The 19,879-nt window shown below is 45.5% G+C and overlaps 3 protein-coding genes across 3 annotated transcripts in view; 2 read left to right on the top strand and 1 right to left on the bottom strand.

Annotated features, from left to right (window-relative positions):
• Positions 1-10,607, top strand: part of ELP1 (elongator acetyltransferase complex subunit 1) — a 53,405-nt gene extending 42,798 nt beyond the window's left edge. The window contains exons 30-37 of the mRNA XM_084775919.1: positions 441-503; positions 1,075-1,135; positions 3,224-3,337; positions 4,066-4,177; positions 4,796-4,923; positions 5,697-5,851; positions 7,805-7,880; positions 9,826-10,607. Of these exons, the coding sequence (XP_084632045.1) occupies positions 441-503; positions 1,075-1,135; positions 3,224-3,337; positions 4,066-4,177; positions 4,796-4,923; positions 5,697-5,851; positions 7,805-7,880; positions 9,826-9,893 (777 nt within the window). The 3' untranslated portion in view covers positions 9,894-10,607. The remainder of the gene's footprint in view (positions 1-440; positions 504-1,074; positions 1,136-3,223; positions 3,338-4,065; positions 4,178-4,795; positions 4,924-5,696; positions 5,852-7,804; positions 7,881-9,825) is intronic.
• A 513-nt stretch (positions 10,608-11,120) lies between these two features.
• On the bottom strand, positions 11,121-15,862 carry ACTL7A (actin like 7A). The gene has a single exon (XM_084775989.1). The coding sequence runs from the start codon at positions 15,778-15,780 to the stop codon at positions 14,473-14,475; it is 1,308 nt and encodes a 435-aa protein (XP_084632115.1). The 5' UTR covers positions 15,781-15,862; the 3' UTR covers positions 11,121-14,472.
• A 1,264-nt stretch (positions 15,863-17,126) lies between these two features.
• Positions 17,127-18,594, top strand: ACTL7B (actin like 7B). The gene has a single exon (XM_084776002.1). The coding sequence runs from the start codon at positions 17,231-17,233 to the stop codon at positions 18,482-18,484; it is 1,254 nt and encodes a 417-aa protein (XP_084632128.1). The 5' UTR covers positions 17,127-17,230; the 3' UTR covers positions 18,485-18,594.
• Positions 18,595-19,879: the final 1,285 nt, after the last annotated feature.

The following is a 19,879-nucleotide window of genomic DNA, read 5'->3' as shown; positions in this document are numbered from 1 at the left end:
TATTTTCAAAGAATTTATTTCATAATGGTTTAATATCTTGGAATATATGAAGAACTGTAATTCAACAAGAAACAAGCAAGCCAACTAGGAAGTACTATTTATTTTCTATATTTCTCAATGGTATTGTTGTATTGTTACTAGTTAAGCTTGCAGTGAATCTTGGGAAACAGTCATTTTTGACTAGCTTGTCTTGTGGCTTTGATTGTCCAAGGATGTAGCAAAAACATGCTTCTTTTTTTGTGTGTGATCATTCAGAAGATTAACCTCCTTTTGTCTTTTACACCAGTGTTTATGTAGATTAATATTCGGCAGATAGGCCAGGCAAGACGCTGAGACCTGGAGCTGTGAGGGCTGGGCTGCCCGGGAGGATGGGGGCTCTGTGTGGCTGCTTCTGATACTGCTGTGCTCACCTGCTCTCTTCCTTGCTTTTCGCTCGTTAGGATTATGAAGAAGCTGTTCTCTTGCTGCTGGAAGGAGCTGCCTGGGAAGAAGCTCTGAGGCTGGTAGGAGAAGTTTCTGAAAAGTTTCTCCTGTGCTGGGTGCTGAGGGAGAGGGCAGTACTGTCAGTTGGAGTTCCTTGTCTTCTGAGGAAGTACAGTTAAATAGAAAGGGCTCAGAATAAGTGCTGAGGATAAGTGGTATTTAGAAAACCACTTAAAAAACCTGTCCTTAAAACATACAAACAAACAAACAAAGCCTATCCTTAGCTGAGCAGTGGTGGTGCATGCCTCTAATCACAGCACTCCGGAGGCAGAGGTAGGCTGGTCTATAGAGGGAGTTCTAGGACATCCAAGGCTACACAGAGAAATCCTGTCTTGAAAAACAAAGCAACGACAACAAAATTTAATAAATTTAATAAAATTAATAATAATACAAACCTATCAATGGTAATGTTTGGAATTAGGTCTTTGTATGCAACATACTGCTGCTTCTTGTTCAAGTGAGTTGAAGTTCCTTGTAACCCTTAGGAAGCCTGTTCCTTAGAAGAATGTTCTGGTCCACTGTAACAGACTCTGTCTTAACTCTCTATGAGGTGGAAGTGTTTCTGCCCTAAAATGCTGCTTTCCCCCTTAGGTATACAAGTATGACAGAGTGGATATTATAGAAACCAGCGTAAAGCCTTCCATCTTAGAAGGTGAGGATTACATTTAAGTAGCGTTCTCTTTTACAATTCTGGAGAAGCTCTTTATATTATTGCATTTTAATGTGTGCTGCTGACTCCATCAAGCCTTTGAGAATATATTTAAGCAGTTAAGTGATAACAGTGAAAATATTTGAATGTTCAAAGCTGTGACGCAGTATGGTTAAAAGTCTGTAATACATAGGTTGAATGAATGTTAGGCTTGACTCTTTCAGCCTTAGTGTCCCTTGCTAGAACAAACTGACCTCAGTAGCCTGTATCTACCTGTAGGCTCTTGGCACTGAGGTGGGTCATATGCTGGTGGTTAGGGGATGTTTGTGTTTGGAATAGTGAATAGACTTGGATATGCACCCTATTAGATGGTGGTATCTTGTCAGTGGTAACTTTCTTGCATTTTATCCCTGTACTGTTAAGACATAAGTGCCTACCTGAAATTTATGAAGCAATCCTGAACATAGAGAGAAACAACTAATAAAAATAAAGTGTTATTTATAGGTAAATCCAAGTGAAGGATGTATGTATTTTGGGCTATTATAACTCTTGAGTAGTCTTGAAATTTTTTTAGATATACTAAAACAGTTTTGCAAATAAAGTATGTGGCCATAGAGGACAGAAGAATATTAACTAACAGCTGCAGAATGTTCTGGTTTCTGGAGCCCCCTAGAAGCAAATTGAGAAAGATCATCAGTACATGTTGGCTTTAGTGCTGCCATTTTAAGCAGTTCTGCCTAGTGAGTGACATTTGTGGGTACTCGCATTCTTACCCTATCTGTTTCTCCCATCCCTGCTCTAGTTAGGACTTGTAGATTTATACTGTTCGACATCCTAAACTGAGGATAGCAAGCATCTCCCTGACGCTGTGCCATCTCTAGGTACTGATGATGAGGTGGGACTTAGGAGAGCTTGGGAATGCTGATAATTTTTCTGCAAGAGCCTAGTATCTGTGGCCTTGGAGAGCATAGGTTATTTGTATTTTCTTGTGTTCTGCTAGTGCTGCTTTTCCATTGGACAGTGATTTCAGAAATCATGAGAAGCTTTTATTCCATACCCACAGCCGTACCATGGGTGTTCTCTCCATCCTGCCTTAGTTAGCAGCTCCTTGTATCTTCCCTTTGTTCGTTATTTTCATTTTGGATTAGGTACCAAATCTTCACTGACAGTTTCTTAAGTTTAGTGATGGAGAGTATACTAGATGGTATTGTGAGGGAGTCTCTGCAGGTGTCAAGGCGGGCAGCGATCTTGAAGAGGTGAGAATAAAAACTCAGTTCTGGTTGATTTCATCAAATTTGATCAAACCTTGGCGAGTCTGATGCCAGGAGGTTTATTGCCAGTATATTTAAGCAGTATAATTTGGGGAAAAAAACTTTTCTGGTGTAATATAATCCCTGATGCACAAGGAAACATAATTACATTGAAACTCAACTCAGAGGACATGTGATTTCTTCCAAGAAGATGGTTCTGGAGCTGGGCTGCCTGTTTTAGCTTAAGGGCCTAGGGAGGGACCTGGTCTAGTCTCGGTTTTATAGGTAGTATAGAGATCATTGGGCTGTTAGCCATTTCTGGTCCTGATTGGGGGAGCTTGGGAGAGCCTCTGGCTATACAGATAATGTAAGGGTCACTTAGACTATTGGATATCTCCAGTCCTGGTTGTGGGATCTTGGGGAGCCCCTAGCTACAAGGGTTATTTAGTTTACTACCTTCAGACTTGATTGTGGGTGCTTGATACGGCCTGGCCCAGCAGATAATGCAGATCACCAGGGTGCTAATCATCTCCAGTTTCCACCTTTTTGGATGTAAGAGCAGATTTTGCATCTTTTCCATTGCAAAGACAATCCTGCATACTTAACAGTCCTGGTTTCCCTGGAGATCTGTGGGCACAAGAACCTTCGTGCTCACTTTCATAATGAACTGGGATCTCCAACTCTTTAAGGGAGGGATAAAAACATCCTGCTTGGTAGACCTGGATACATCTTTTGTTGTTATTGAATTTTAAGCCTTGCCTGCTTACACCCCCCCTTACTTAAGTTTTATTTCTTTGTTTAAATAATCATGCTCACAGTATTTTTCATTCTGCATCCTTAGCCCAAAAAAATTACATGGCCTTTCTGGACTCTCAGACAGCCACATTCATTCGCCATAAAAACCGCTTGCTGGTGGTTCGAGAGCTCAAGAATCAAGCACCGCAGGTGCATGTCGGTGAGTGCCTCCGAAAAGCCCACTGATACCTGTGGGGCTATGTGGAAGACCCACGCCACTGCAGGCTGTCTTTGCTGCTTGTCGGTTTTCAGTTTTCTGAGCTAGGTAATTTATAGACAAAGCGTTTGGTTGGGCACCAACATCTTGGTGCCAACAAGTGCTTGACTTTTGGAGAGGGCATTGTGACAGAAAGCCAGGCTGACAAGTCCAAGAGGTACCTGTGTAAGAAAGTGAGGGGACATGAGTTTCACTGCAGGAGTCCACAAGAACCAGGACTAAGTACTGTGAGAACAGTCATTGTTCATTGATGCTTAAACCTCTACCTGGGTTGCTATGTAGGGACAGACTGTTACTGTTGTTTTATTGCTGTGTTGTAGCTGTCTGAAACTCCCTAGGAATTATATAGGTTGGAGAAGTGCTTAGGGTCTGGGCCAGGCAGAAATCACAAGATCTCTACTAAGTAGTCCTATCTTTCTGCATCCAACCCGACCAGTGATGTGTTCAGTGTTTCCGCAAAATGAGTTTTCTAGTCCCTTCCCACTTCACCTCCCCCCCAACCCCAGGAAAGGAGTAGAATAAATATGGTAAACTTTATAGTTATAGTAAGTATAATTACTATGCTTACTGTTACCTTACTTGGGATCAGCTTTGTAATATCCATGCATTCTTCAGTGTGTGCTGATTGAGTGTGTAGTCATTTATGTCTGCATCTGGCTCATCTCTTCCAGATAACGAGGTGGCCCATGGTCCAGAGTCAGACCTCTTCTCAGAAACCAGCAGTATTATGAGTGGCAGTGAGATGAGCAGCAAATACTCCCACAGTAACTCCAGGATTTCTGCGTATGTATGAGATCTCCGCAGCATGTAGATTGGCTTTCCACAAGGACAGCACTGGGGGAGTAGGAGGATGTCCCTCAGGGCCAGTGTACACTGTGCAAGAACTTCCCAGCACATCCAAGAGAAGAGGCTGTTTTTAAAGTTAGCCCCTTACTATAGAATTCAAGTTGATTTTTTCTTTTCTTCATTGTTTCAGTGTGCCATCAGATGAATCTCATTTACTTTGCCCTCATTATTTAATACAGGGTCTCAATATGTAATCCTGGCCAGCCTGGTACTTGCTACGTAGACCAAGCAGGCCTCTAAATCAAACGAAATGTCTCTGCCTCCTGAGTGCTGCAACTAAAGGTGTTTGCCACCACCCCTGGTCTTTTACCCTACACTTTAATCCAAATTTAGGAGAATAACAGAACTCTTTAGGCTTTCTTTATTTGCTTCTTCCTCAATCCCACTAGTTTACTACTTGTGGCTTTAGCACCTCATTACTAACGTCTCCCCACATATGACTGCCATCTGTAGATGCTCTGGTTTCTTAGCAAGCGGTGGCCAATAGTGTATACAGTCGGCTTATTGGGTTCCATGCAGGAGGAACCTCCTTTTAATGTCCGTCATTTCTGACAGGAGGTCATCTAAAAACCGTCGCAAGGCGGAGCGGAAAAAGTACAGCCTCAAAGAAGGGAGTCCTCTGGAGGGCCTGGCACTTCTGGAGGCACTGAGTGAAGTGATACAGAGCATTGACAAGCTGAAAGGTATGGTCTCAGTGGGTACCACAGACAGTGCATAGTTAAGCTGCAGCAGTATGGGGCTGTTGAAATATTTCAGGAGGTAAAATGCCTGACAGTCTGAGGTCCGTCCCTGGGTCCCACATTGTAGAAAGAAAGAACCACCTTCCACAAGTTATTTTCTGATCTCCACCAAGACATCCACAGAATAAATTGTCTTTAAAAAAAAAATAGATACTGTTTTCTAGTTAGAGTAACAGTTCTCAACCTGTGGGTCGTGACTCCTCTTGAGGTCAAATGACTCTTTCTTTCTCAGGGGTCACCTAAAACCATTGGAAAACACAGATACTTATATCACGGTTTACAGCAGTAGCAAAATTCCAGTTATGAAGTAGCAATGTAATAAATTTATGGTTGGGAGTCACCACAACATGAGGAACTATATTAAAGAGTCACAGCATCAGAAGGGTTGAGAACCATTGAGTTAGAAGAAGTAAATACTCAGTGGACCACTCATTTCCTATGCATTCCTGAGTCAGCCCTTCCCAACTCCTAAAGGAGATGTGAGGGCGTAGTGCCTTAGCCAGGGAGGGAGACTGCTCAGCACAGCTTTTTGTTCTTTCCTACAGAGTTTCTCCTTCCTTCCAGTGTGCTGAGTTTCTCCAGCATTCGGGAAGAAGAAGGTGTGGGAGGGTGCATCTGCAGGGTCTTGACACTGTCGAACTCGGGGTAGAAATTACTTATGATTCTAGTGGTGGAGCTGGGGACACAGCTTACCGTTTCAAATTTCTTCTCTCTAGATGAAGTGCACGCTATTTTAAAGGTGCTCTTTCTCTTCGAGTTTGAAGAGCAAGGAAAGGAGTTACAGAAGGCCTTTGAGAGCACTCTGCAGCTGATGGAGAGGGCAGTTCCAGAAATCTGGTCTCCTGCCGGCCAGCAGAGTTCACTCACACCTGTAAGCTTCCTCAGAGACCACATGTTCTCACCCTTCCCTCAGCTATTGACACATCGTAACCCAGAGTCAAAGGAAGCTCCTCTCCTGACAGGGTTAAATGCCCTTAGCTTGTGCTTTCATTAGCAGTCTGTTTACCTGTGGCATGTTAATGTGAAATAGGCTTATTTTCCTTTTCAGATAGAGCAGCTGTCAGGGACGATCTGAAAATCTCCAGTGACAGTAGAGTTGGAGTAGGAGGGGAAGCTAGGATTAGAGTGGGCCCCTCTCTTCCCAGATCTAGTCATGGAGGAGACAGTGCGCTCGCCCATGAAGCATTCATGTGCATTATCATGCCCATGGATTTTTAGACTGCTGCTGGCTGCCTGACCCTTCAAGTCTACTGTAGAGAGTTTTTACTAGGATTTAGAGAGGCTGGTGTGTCAGTCAGAATCCAGTGAGGAAAGCAGTTCATACCTGGAATTCTAATAACCTGTTCAAGACCTGGTTGGTTAAAGAAGCACTGGGCGGCCAGAAAAAGGCAAAAGAAAAACCCAAGAGAATGAGAGCCACAGAGTGACTAGAGAGACAGCTACTGTCCCCTGCTGAGGGAAGAAAAGACAGAGCTGGGGATGGTGACAGGTCGGAAGCCCAAGTCTGCAGCCTCTGAAGAGGGTGCTGGTTAGTGAGAGCTGAGATTTGAGGGAGGCAGTCCTGAGGAGGAGAGTTCTAAGTGTACAGAGAGAAACAGAAACTGGAAAGCAAACATGGCACTTTTCCCTCCAGCCTTTGCACTGTCCATATAGTCTCTGTAATTGGTGGAGTATAACAGGATTCAGCTGAAGAGAAATGTGCTTGCTTCATGCCCAGCCCTGGCTTAGTGGCAATGGATAGAAGGACGGATTTGGTGCTTAGTTAAGGCAGGAGGTTGCAATCATTTCATTGTCTGGAAACATTGGATTTTGGGTCTTGATTTCCTCGGTTATTGGGGATATTTCCCCTGTGTCTCTCATCAGAATGCTTTGAAGGTTTGATAAGAGGATCAACTTTTGTAAAGGGCAAGAAAGGTGGCTAAAAATCTGGATGCGACAAATGCTTGAATTTACTGTAATGGGTATTGCCTCAAAATATCATCTTCAAAACTGCAGTGTTTCAAAGTCAAGAATTTAGAATGCCTTTACACTTCTGTTCAGAAAACATTAGCTTCTACGTAAATCTTGTAAGGAACATATATGGATTCCTTTTGTTTGGAAGTGTGGAAATGGCCATGCCATGTTCAGGGTGCCATGAGTCACTTGCAGGTGCTTTTGAGCTCATGGTACTACTGCTGAGAGTGTCCTGGCAGGGACTCATGCAGTGGTAACAGAGGAAAGGCAAGAGCTGGCAACTGCCAGAGGCTCACTGCAGGCTTGGACCCCAGTGAAATCTATGCAGAGTTGGTGTTCCACTCATAAGATGACACATACATGTCTTTTTTTTAATATAAAAATTCCTATTTCCCACAGTTTTTTGAGTAGAATGGTTCCTTCATGTATCCTATAGACTTGGATTTTCCCCTTCCCGTAGGTTATGCTCATTTGGAAAATGCCAGGCAGATACTGTTGTCGAGCTCTCTCCTCCGTTACCTGTTTCTGGGAGTCAGGAGACACAGGTCTGAGATGAGAATGGAGACGGCATTTGAAACAACATAGGAAAGGACAGTGACTGTGTCAGTACCATAACTAAGAGAGGCAGCAGCAGCTGGACACAGTGGCACACGCCTGTGATCCCAGCACTCAGGAGGCAAGGCATGCCGATCTCCGAGTTTGAGGCCAGCCTGGTCTACAAAGAAAATCCAGGACAGCCAAGGCTATACAGAGAAACCCTGTCACAGGGGAAAAAAGGGGGCGGGGGAGGCAGCAGGCTCAGCTGCTACTAGTGGAGGTCTACCGCCATCTGAAGTATGGTCTTTGTTAACATGACCTGTTTTCTGCTTAGGTTCTAGGTCCCAGCTCCACTGCAAACAGCATCACAGCTTCCTACCACAAGCAGAAGATTTCTGTGCCTGTTTTCGGTTAGTGTCTCTTCTTTCCACAGGATCTCAGTGCTGTACAGGGCTGGGTGTCAGTGTTGGAGAGCTCAGGTCTTCTATTGGTGGTGGCTCAGAGGGAAGGATCCAATATGACTTTTCCTCTTGGCTTGTTTGTTTTTTTGTTTTTGTTTTTGTTTTTTGTTTTTTTGGGTTTTTTTGCACATGTGCAAAAGGTTCTAGAACCTCCCAAAACACTGCCACCAGTTTGGGATCAAGTGTTTAAATATGGGTGGGTGGTGGTACATTTTACCAAATCCTAACAGGTAGAAAAAGAGAAAATCCTGTAATTCAAAAGTAGCCAGCAAAAAACTACTCACAAAATCTGTCCCATTCAAACAGCCCGTGGCCTTTCCCATCTACTGTGGTGTGGATATGCTCAGGGAGGCTCTGGCAGCGCCTGCAGGGCATTTTCTGTGCCTGTTTCATGCTCTGCGCTATACAGCAGCACAGACTGATTGACTGTGGCTCTTGCAGAAAGGTGGGATTTCTTGATACTGCTTGACATTCTAGACTGGGAGCTGGACTGGAAGCATCCCTAAGAGTCCTCAAAGTGTTTTTATTAGAATGATATGTTTTGCTCCCTAAAATTCAAACATGAAAATGTAAAGCATGTCCTCGTCTGCTGTCAGTCAGCCCAGGTTGTCACTCCTGCCCAAAGTCTGACATTTTTTACTTATTCTTGGTTAAGTTTAGAACCACAACAAATATAATTATGTTTGGGTTTTAAAAGACAATAGATTATTTTACAACTTTTTTTTCTAAGATAAAGTCTCATTCAAGTTTTAACCACCATGAAATTATGGACCTTGTTAAACCCTGTTTTGGTATTAGTATTCTTATATAACTATAGTTTCTCAGGGAGAAAAAAAAAAAACCAAACTTCTGGTGGACTTTATGTACATAGTTTGGATTGGTGGTGGGGTGAGAGGTGGGGTTGTTTTTGTATTTCTGGTAAAGGGAGAGTAGTAAACTTGGGTAATTACAAACTGTTATGGTCAGTAGGAGAATCTAGATTGCAAAGTATATTAAAATTAAAATTTGATCCAGGCATGTGTTTGTATAAAATGCAAAATTATGGCTTAAAAATTCTCTTGAAGATTTTTATTACATTGTTTAATATTTTACAATCATTTTAATGGTATATATGCAGATATACTAATAGAAATTTAATTATTAACAAATAATAATGAGAAAAACATTCTTATATATACACTATTTTTCATGCTTGTGCTTCCTATATATATTCCTAATTATATGGAAATTCCAAAAGTCTAAAGGAAGAAATACCTAAGTTGTAGGTTATAAGGACAGTCCCCACCTGCAACTACTTTCTACTCTACTTTTAAAAATTTAGAGTTTTACTGATTGTCCTGTTCATAGAGTTCTAGTATACTTTCTGTCATTCATTTGACTTGCTATTACATACCTCCACATTGTATCTCATGCTTAAAATTTAGAAAAAAATTCACACATAGTGAAATGTAGATCTTAGATGTATAATTTGACAATTTTAAAAAAGTATACGCTGCAGGCTGGAGAGGTGACTTGGTGGTTAAGAGCACTCACTGCTCTTGTAGAGGACCAGGGTTGGGTCACACATAGTGGCTCATAGTCATCCAAAACAGTTCCCTGGGATTCAGCGCCCTCTCTGGCCTCCAAGGGCACTGTGTGCACATGGTACGGATACATACATGCAGATAAAACACATACATAAAACACACCTAAAAATGTAAAATAAACCAAAAAGTGAACATTACACTTCCCTATTCAACTTTCTTGTACTCTGAATCACCTAATGAGCATGTCTGAAGCCTGGCGACCCCCCCACCCCCCTCAGGGTGGGGCCTCCAGGCTGCGCTTGCTTTGACCCTGCTGGGTTATGAGGGTGGCAGGGCCATTATCACTTCCCTTCCATTCTTGTTTTCAGATGCTGGGATTTGTATGCCACCAAAGATTGACCAGAGAAGCCAGTGGAAGCTGAGCCTGCTGGAGTAACTGCCTGTTAGGAAGGCACTGCCAGGAAGACTGTTTGCCCACTCTGCTCACTCCTCACTGCGATTCTAGTACCTGCTCCTCAGAAGCCCAGCTGTTGAGAACTGGGCTGTGGGATGATCTGCCTTTGCACTGCCTACAGCTGCTGTGAGCGCCAGCTCTCAGCTAGCACTAGGCAGTCCAGTTTTCTTTGGGTATACATCCTAAGTACTATCAGAACTTTTGTTTTATCCAGCATATTACAGTTTTTAAAAGATTGCTGTTTTTAGCCAGGGCATGCCTATAATCCCAGCAACTCAAGAAGCTGAGGCAGAAAGACTGATGCAAGTTCAAGACCAGTGAGGGCTACGTCAAGACTTTATCTCAAAACAACCTGATCACTGTTCATGTATTTAGTGCTGTTTGAGAGTGTGGTTACTTGTGCAGATCATGAGCTTGAGTCTCATTCCCTGATCCAGGCCTGGTTTCTGTTGCAACCTTGGCCAACTCTTGTCACTGATTTGGTCCTCAGCACCATTCATAGGGAATGATGTTTCATGGCTTCTACCTCAAAAAAAATGAAGACAAGTGGAATCACAGTTCTAAGTTGTATGCCTTGCTAACGTAGCATGTTGTATGTAAACTGTTAGTGCTGCCAGCATTTAGTCAGATGAGATTGCATAGCTGGCATCTCTTCACCCAACTCAAAGCAGAATAAAAAGCTAGATGTGTTTGGGACTGGAGAGTTGACTCAGTGGTTAAGAGCAATTGTTACTCCTACAGAGGACCTGGTTTGGATTCCCAGCACCCACATGACAGCTCATAGCCTTCTGTTTGCCTCAGTTCCAGAGATCTAATGCCCTCTTCTGACCTCAGTGAGCACTAGTCAGGCACATCACACACAGACATACATGCAGGTAAAACAACTCAAACACAACGTAAATCTTAAAAAAATGTTTTAATTAAATGTGTTATCCTACCAGGTATGTATGGCCAGCTGTTACTGGGTTAAGCCTCTAGCTGCACTGTTACAGGGGCTGTTCTGTTGCCTGTGTATACTCTGCAGAGTCATCAATGACAGGGTGGACTAGATTGGGATTTGCTGACATGTATCATTCACTTCAGTAATGGGTAGACTTCAGATACAGCATGGCAGCAGGGTTGGAGGTTACCCTTTGTTCCCCAGACACTGCTTCCTTTGACTAAAATGTTTTGTCTGTGTCCAGGCAGACTCCTTTAGCTTTTTGTATGGTGTTTTGACATGATACGTAGAGGTACAGAGTTTGGAGTTTTCCTAGCTGGTTTTCTGTCTTGGTTTGATCCAGCATTTCCTTACTATGCTCCCTTTCCTCAATTTTGGAACCATAATGTATAGCCTGGGTCACTGTATTTTGAAAGGATGTGTTGTGCTTTTTTGTTTTTATTTTACAGGGGATTACAGTTAAGAGATTGCATAAATCTCAGAAAAGATTTTGAACTTTGGACTTTTAAACATTGTTGAGACTGTGATAGACTATGGGGATTTTTTAAGTTGGACTAGATGCATTTTGTATTATGTTATTGTTACAAGCCTATGGGGGCCGGGGAGTGAGTGGAATATGGTGGTTTGAATAGATATGGCCCCTGGCACAGATTCATGTGTTTGAATACTTGGCCCATAAGGAGTGGCTCTAGTAGGAGGTGTGTCCTTATTGGAGGAAGTGTGTCCCTCTGGTGTGGGTTTTGAGGTCTATACCCAGTGTGGCACACAGTCTCCTGCTGCTGCCTGTGGATCAAGACGTAGAACTCTCAGCTCCTCCTGCACCATGTCTGCCTGCATGCTGCTGTGCTTGCAGAGAGCTAGCTTCCTCAATTGGACTTCACATTCATACATTCTAAATTCTGAGGGACAAACTAACATTTGGCAGTGTTGAGGAATTTTCGTTGTTTTGTGGTGCTGGGCATTGAACCCTCAGGGCCCTGCAGCTATAAATCAGGTGAGCTACATTCCTAGACATAGTGTTTTCATAGCTTGGTATAACTTAGCACTTTCACACATTTTAAATAATTTTTTTCTCTTTATGTACATACACACATACATTTGAAAAACTATCATTGTTGTACTTAAAGAACATGTGAAACTTGCTATGCAATCAGTCTGGTCTTGAACTTGCTGCAGGCAAGTGCCCTGATCAAAAGGCATTTACAAACACCTGGCAGTTCTTAGTAACTCAAAGTGCTTGCAAATTAGAAAGTAGTACATGTTTCCATCCCTCTTGTAACAAACTTAACCATGTTAGCTGTTAAGCTTAAATGAGGTCAGAAATACTAAGCTGTTGATGTTTCTGCTGGGGCAGGTGGATCCACTCAGGGAATTGAAAGTGATTTGAGAAAGATTGCAGTTGCATCAGCTTTTAGTTGACAGTTTTATAAGTGTTTAGAGACACCCTTCAGAAAACACCTTCTTCATCAAGACCCTTCATCCTTTGGGGCTCATTGACCTGGCCTCATCAACTCTTGCACATCTGAAGATAGAAGGGATTTGTTTTCCATTTTAATTGATTTTAAAACAGGTATTTTAAGAAGAGTTTGTAGAGTTTACCAGTGCTGTGTAGAGGTGTTGAGAGATGGGAACTTAATCAACCTGAGCTTGTCTCTTAGTGCTCATTGAGGTGTTGCCAGTAAAATAGTCTAGGAAGAGAATGAGGTCAGATACAATGGCAAGGCTTAGTCATCTTGCCAGACCATGGGGTGCTCAAATGTCCTGTCTTTCTGTTGCTCTACATCTGTACCTCTCTGCTTCAGATAGATAATTCTGACCTGCCTGGTCTGAGTCCAGGCTCTGACATTTTAGGCTTTCTATTTGAAGAAACCTAGGCAGACCTAGAGTTGAGTGAATGGCTCTCAGAGCCTCTGCAAGGCAGAGATGCCTGCTCTCGAGATGCTCTGTGTGCGTATGTGACTAAGAGCCCAGGAAGACTTGAAGGCCCTTGCCTAAGAGCTAGAAGTCATGATCATAACTATTGGGACCGCTTCCTGGTTATCAGATCCCAAAGCTTGTATCTTGCTTTCCATCAGCTGTGAGAGAAAGCCACTGGTCAATATTGAGGTGGCTGGGGTCTCCAGTCACAGATACTGGTGTCAGCAGCAGCCCCCTACATGTGGGGGCAGCGGCAGCCATGGTCCAAGATAGTTCACTCCCTCTCCCATTTTAGGTTTGCCCAACCAACAAAAATGCACAGAGTGGCATAGTAAGGACAATCAGGAGTGGCCACCATTCATTCACACACATGAACAAATCAGAGGAGTCCAGGCATGTCTCACACGGATCCCAGACATTGGGTCCAAAGCTGTGGCCAGCCTTGTCATTTACATCCTAAACAGAAGACACCTTAACCAGATTGTCCTCTGGAGGTGGCAGACCAGCTGACTTTTGATTTTGTTGCCTTTAGGGGTAAAAGAATCAGATTTCTGCGAAGCCTCTTGGCAGCGATTGGTCAGAGAATTCTGGGACCCTGGAATGCCTCAGGTTGTACTCTGACTAGAAGTCCCCTGACACCACTCTTCCCTGCTCTGAGGGACTCTGAGACACCCATCCTCCCACCCCCACCCCAATGTCTCCAGGTCTGGTCTCTGGGGATCTTACTGGGGCCTCCCAAAATGGGAGGTGTCCACCAGAGTAGAGTACTTGGGCGTGGATTCAAGCCAGAAAGCCTTTATTAGCTGGCAACTAAACTCGGGCTCAGAACCTGAGTGCAGCCCCAAGCCTTTCTCAGAGTAAGCTCTTAAGCACAAAAAACACATCTTGTATCGACACACTTCAATTAGCAAAAACAGTGGGAACTACAGAAGCCGAAAAGGCAAGGTTAGTACATCTAGGGACTTTTCCAGAAGTGAACTTCCATGGCTTAGGTCTTTGTTCTAGTTTTAGCAGGCGTTGCTGACTGTGCCAGGTTCCAAGACCTGAATGTTAATTCCATCATGGCATCCATCAACTGTGCTAAGGTCTTGGGGCCTGTTACACACTCACTATGGTACATCTTCAGCATCCAGGTATCTTTGTGACTTACAACAGCCCAGTTTTGAAACATAACTGGGAAGAGGAGGTACAGCTAGAACAGGGCAGGTTATCCTCACCAGCAGATTCTACACTTTGGGAGTTTGCTACAGGTGTGAAATACAGTTGCTGCTGTGCTGTGGCATACTCAGCTCACTCAGCATTCTTCTGTGGGGGACTGTGGATAGAGAGCCTCTTATATCTTTAAACATCATTTTCTCACATTTTTCCTTAAGTATATTTTAACGACAAAGTAGTCCCTACGCTGGGAAGCACAGGAGGGGCAGAATAGTGTTAGAGCAAGTTTCTCCCAAGAGACACTTGAGCATATGCATGTCTGATTTGCTTATGTTCTCCCTTCCCCACTCCCAGGCTTTTGTACTATTTAAGGCTATGCATGCACATTCTTACGGCTCTTACTATGTCAGGAAATAGACACGCCTGAAGGGAAGGGGACATGAGGGGTTTTTAATGCTACAGGGATGAACATGCCAGCTTAGCACCATAGAAGGTGAGCCCTCCTGCGGTACAGCTGTCACATCACCATGGGGACCGTGCAGCATCTGGTCAGAAGCACCTTCTGTACAGGAAGAAAGGCCCATGTTCCTCGTATTCAAAGCGGTGGACCCACAGTGGTTGAAAACCCTGGAGCGAGGCGAGGATAGAGCCACCAGTCCACACTGCAGTGTCTCTCTCAGGCAGCACGTTTACCTGTGGGGTGTCATTGGGACACATGCTGCTCAGTTCTTTCTGCAGACGGTTAGGGAAGCCCTTGAGCATAGTGCTGCCCCCACAAAGCAGGATGTTCCCCATGAGGTCTCGCTTGAGTGCAATGTCACACTTGTTAAGGCAGGACACCGTCTGGGTGTGGAGGCCAAGCTGCATGGATTTGATCAGAGACGGCTTGAAGAACATCTCTGAGCAGAGGAACCTCTCTTGGCCCAGACGGATCTCTTTTCCATCAGGCAGAGTGTAATGGATCTCATGTTCAATGCCAGGGATTTTCTTCTCTTCAATGGGGTCCAGAGCCACAAAGCAGCATTTCGTCTTGATGTCCTCTACAATGCTGACCTGGTCCTCAGTGAAGTGTTTTCCAGAGTTGTTCATCAAGCTCATCAGGTAGGTGGTCAGGTCAGATCCTGCGTAGTCTAGCCTCCCTGTGATGCTGGGCAAAGGATAACCCTCATAGATGGGGACCACATAGGACACACCGTGGCCAACCTCCACCACCAGGCCAGAGGTACGTCCATATGAGTACATGGACAGGCGGGACTGGTAGGCGATGTGCATTGCAGGCGTGTTAAAAGTCTCAAAGAGCATCTCGGCATACTTCTCTCTGTTGGTGTGAGGGCTCAGGGGTGGGTCTGAAACCAGGACTGCATGCTCCTCTGGAGCTATCTTCATTTCCTGTCGGAAGAGGTATTCCCAGATGTCCTGCACTGTGTCCCAGTCCACGATGATGCCGTGGCGCAGGGGGTTGACCAGCTTGAGATGTATTTCTGGGTTAAGAAGCTCATGCCCCACAAAGGTCTCTTTACGATTATCCCCGGTCTTGGCTGTCTCCATATAGGGCTTGCCCACTGTTGTTGAGATCGTATGAGTGGGTTTTGGCAGACCAGCAAAGCCACATTTGCAGAAGCCGGTGCCAAGGTCCACAACCACTGCTTTGGTCACCTCTAGCTTCGGCCTGTCCTTGGATACAGTTGCCTTTGCAGGATCTTCTGTCGAGGTACTTTCCCGGCGGACCCACACTGCCCTCTTTGCTGGACCATCCTTTAGGGAGGCAGTCTGCATGGAGGCCTGGTCGTCAGCTTTCTTGGCAGGCCCATCTCCTATGTCTGCTGCCAGTGGAGCCCACACACCGTCCAGAGACATACTGCTCTCAGAAGGCTCCTGCTCCTGCTGCCTACGAGGCCTGAAAGGCCTAAATCACAGGGCAGCTTGAGAATCTGACTAACAGTGACATCACTGATTGTGACATAATCCAGTAACTGGGTGCTTTCTGGATACTGGGGACTGGTGTTAGAGTACAGTAGAGAAACTATCTCTGAAATGCCCTACCCCCAGTTTTGTAGTAAAACTTGCTTTATTCATTCAGTTAACTATGTGTTGAGTGCCCATGACATGCAAGGCAGCCAGGAATACCGCAGTGAAGAAGTAACAACAGAACCCTGCCCTTAGCTAATCTACATTTCTAGTTGATTTGCACTGGAGGGAAGATACAACATATTTGTTCGAACACACACACACACACACACACACACACACACACACACAATATATATATATATAATTTAGAAAAGCTTTTAGTGGAAAATGAGAGGAGAGGCAGTGGCCATGCTGATGTGGTCCAGGCACAGCTCCCTGAGCTGGCAGCAGTTGTGTAAAGGGCTGAAGGAGGTGACCAGTGTGCTAGGGATGCAATAGGTGTAGGGGTCTAAGTCACATGACTGGTAAGTTAGTGCAGAGGCCAGCTGGACCCAGGCAGACCCAGCCTGTGGCCTGTGGTGGTGTATAAACTTATTGGAGCAGCCCTACTCACTATGGATTGCCTGTGGTAATGAAAAACAATGTCAGAAAAGACTGGCCCAAAAGCTGTGTGAAAATAAATGAGAACTTAGTGAAGTTTGCTGGCCTCAACTGAGAGAATCTGCAAAAAGACCAATGTGATCAAGGGAAATAACATGGAAGTTTAGATGACGTGGATGGGAGAAGTAAGGCTGGTGGCTAGGACAAAGAGGTCCCATCAGGCCGTGGGTCATTTTAAGGACTCTCACTCTAGGTAGGCAGGGTTAGAAAGCACCAGAGAAATTAGACAAATTGATACCATCTGAGTTAGTTTTTACCAGGATCTACTGCTACTGTGGGGACTAGAAAACCCGTCTGCCTCACTTTGGGCACTAAAGTAGATAACCTTAAGAATTATTTCTGGCCAGGTATGGTGGCACATACCTGTAATCCCAAGATGCTGCAAAGATAACATAGGGAAAGCACCTGGTACCCTGCCTGACTGTCGATAGGGGCCCAAATGAATGAATGAACCATCATTGAATGGTCAGGCATGGACATGTGAGAGGGAACAGAAAGCTCCAAGGTCCCCAGTGTGCTCAGGCTCTAAAGCTGCTGGTCATTAGCTCTGTCCTGGAGCAAACCAGTTACTAATGTGTGTGAAGGGCGAAAAGAGCAAGCTCCCACCCCCATCTAAATGGACCACTCCTGATGACATCACAACCTAAGTGGTTGCCAAGGCACTGCGGGAGTTAGGCTCTCATTTCTCTTCAGGTGCTCTAGGGTGTAGATGTGAGAAGGTGAGGAAGGGAGGTAGATGGCGACAAAGAACAGCTCTAGCCCTAAGCCCCTGGGCACAGCCCAGGGCGACCCTGGAGAGGCAGGAACACTGCCAACCCCCGAGGCTGGCATCCGGGACACAGGTTCCACTCAACTGAAGACGAAGCCCAAGAAAATTCGCAAGATCAAGGCGCTCGTCATTGACCTGGGCTCGCAGTACTGTAAGTGCGGCTACGCTGGAGAGCCGAGGCCCACCTACTTCATCTCCTCCACGGTGGGCAAGCGCAGTCCCGAGATGGCTGCGGACGCTGGAGACACCTTCAAGGAGACGTACGTGGGCCACGAGCTGCTCAACATGGAGGCGTCGCTGAAGCTGATTAACCCACTGAAACATGGTGTTGTGGTGGACTGGGATTGCATCCAGAACATCTGGGAGTACATCTTCCACACTGCCATGAAGATCCTCCCCGAAGAGCATGCGGTGCTGGTGTCCGACCCTCCGCTCAGCCCCAGCAGCAACCGGGAGAAGTACGCTGAGCTCATGTTCGAGACCTTCGGCGTTCCCGCCATGCATGTGACCTCCCAGGCACTGCTGTCCATCTACTCATATGGCAAGACCTCCGGGCTGGTTGTGGAGAGCGGGCACGGTGTGTCTCATGTGGTGCCCATCTCCGAGGGAGACCTGCTGCCAGGCCTGCCCAGCCGTGTAGACTATGCGGGCTGCGACCTCACCAACTACCTCATGCAGCTGCTCAACGAGGCGGGTCACAAATTTTCAGACGACCACCTGCACATCATAGAACACATCAAGAAGAAGTGCTGTTATGCCGCGCTGCTGCCAGAGGAGGAGATGCGCCTGGGCCTGGAGGAGCTCCATGTAGATTACGAGCTCCCGGATGGCAAGGTCATCACCATCGGCCAGGAGCGCTTCCGCTGCTCCGAGATGCTTTTCAAGCCATCCCTGGTGGGCTCTACCCAGCCTGGCCTCCCCGAGCTCACAGCCACCTGCCTGGCCCGCTGCCAGGATAGTGGCTTCAAGGAGGAGATGGCAGCTAACGTGCTCCTGTGTGGTGGCTGCACCATGCTGGACGGCTTCCCAGAGCGTTTCCAGAGAGAGCTTACTCTCCTCTGCCCCGGAGACAGCCTAACGGTGGCCTCTTCTCCGGAGAGGAAGACATCAGTGTGGACCGGCGGCTCCATCCTGGCCTCGTTGCAGGCTTTCCAGCAGCTTTGGGTCAGCAAAGAAGAGTTTGAGGAGCGGGGCTGTGCAGCCATCTATAGCAAGTGCTAAGGGCAGGCCCCATGGGCAAGGGCTGGAGAGCAGAGGCCGCCCTGGAGGCCACTCTGTACCTTCACAGAATTTCACATAAAAGTTTAACCTGTAACGGTCACGTCTGGTCTGGAGTTCTTGGTCGAATCTGATAGAGGGTGGCAACAAATTGAGTTTAGAGATAGCATCAATTTCCTTAGATTGAGTCCCTCCTCCTGGGTGACAGTATGAATGTGAGACTGTCTTAGAATGGCTGTGACAATGTTTCTTTTCAGAAAGCTTGAGTTGGGCCTCCATGGAGTGGTGAATCTCATTAAAATGGCTAGGGCCTGAGTCAGATCTCCGGATTCTTTAGATCTGTGAGCCAGCACATCCCATAACCTGTGCCAGGTCTAGGTTGGTCCTCCAGCTGTTCTTTACAATGCTCGTCCACTGCAACAGTGGCGCACGGAGGGGCCAAGATTAGGGAGGCCTCTTATTGAAATATTAAAAGCAATACCCCACTTTCCCCTAACAAAATGACTACATAAGAATTTTGTCCAAGTACATAAATGGCTTTCACATAATGAGAGAAAATGGATTGAAATGTCATAGTAGTCAACTTTAGGCTTTAAAATTGGGACCAGTATTTTAGCAAAGGAGATTCTTGCCTTACCTAGGTTTCCAGAGACACACACAAGTTGTTAGGGTGACACAAAGTAGCGAAATCCTATCACTTGGACATGCCAAGACACTTTCACTGCCTGTCCAGGCTGCCTGATTTCTCCTCACTTAATATTACCAGGTATACACCAAGTGTTGTCTATATACTTTTAAAAAAATTGGTCAGTTGGTTGGTTGGGTTTTAATTTTAGGGTTTTTTTTTTTAATGCTCTTACTATGCAGGCCGGGGTAGCCTAAAACTTAGACCCAAGCTGGCCTTGAACTCACAGACATCCACCTGCCTCTGCCTCTGAAGTGCTGTGATCAAAGGTATGACACTCACACTCATCTTGTACAAGGTGTTTTAAGACATTAACTTGAGCGCAGAGGTGTGGAGCACACCTTTAATCCCAGCACGGAGGCAGGGGCAGGGGGAGGGCAAGGGGGGGGATCGCTGTGAGTTCAAGGCCAGCCTGGTCTACAAAGCAAGTCCAGGACAGCAAGATAACATAGAGAAACCCTGTCTCGTAAAAACAAAAACCAAAACAACAACAACAAAAAACTTGATTTCAATACAAGTCATTAAGAGTTTTCTGTTTGAGGACTGGTGAGATGGCTCAGTGGTTAGCAACAAACAGGTCCTGCTCTTCTTACAAAGGTCCTGAGTTTGGTTCCCAATAGCACACATTAGGCAGTTTACAACTAACTACCTGTAACTAGAGCCCCAAGGGGATCCAATACTTCTGATGGGCACCTGCACTTGTGCACACATAC

The sequence above is a fragment of the Acomys minous genome (genome assembly GCF_964271855.1).
Source record: "Acomys minous genome assembly, chromosome: 1".
In the NCBI taxonomy this organism is placed as follows: Eukaryota; Metazoa; Chordata; class Mammalia; order Rodentia; family Muridae; genus Acomys; species Acomys minous.
The sequence above is the reverse complement of the archived record's forward strand: the minus strand, read 5'-3'. Positions and strand labels throughout refer to the sequence as shown.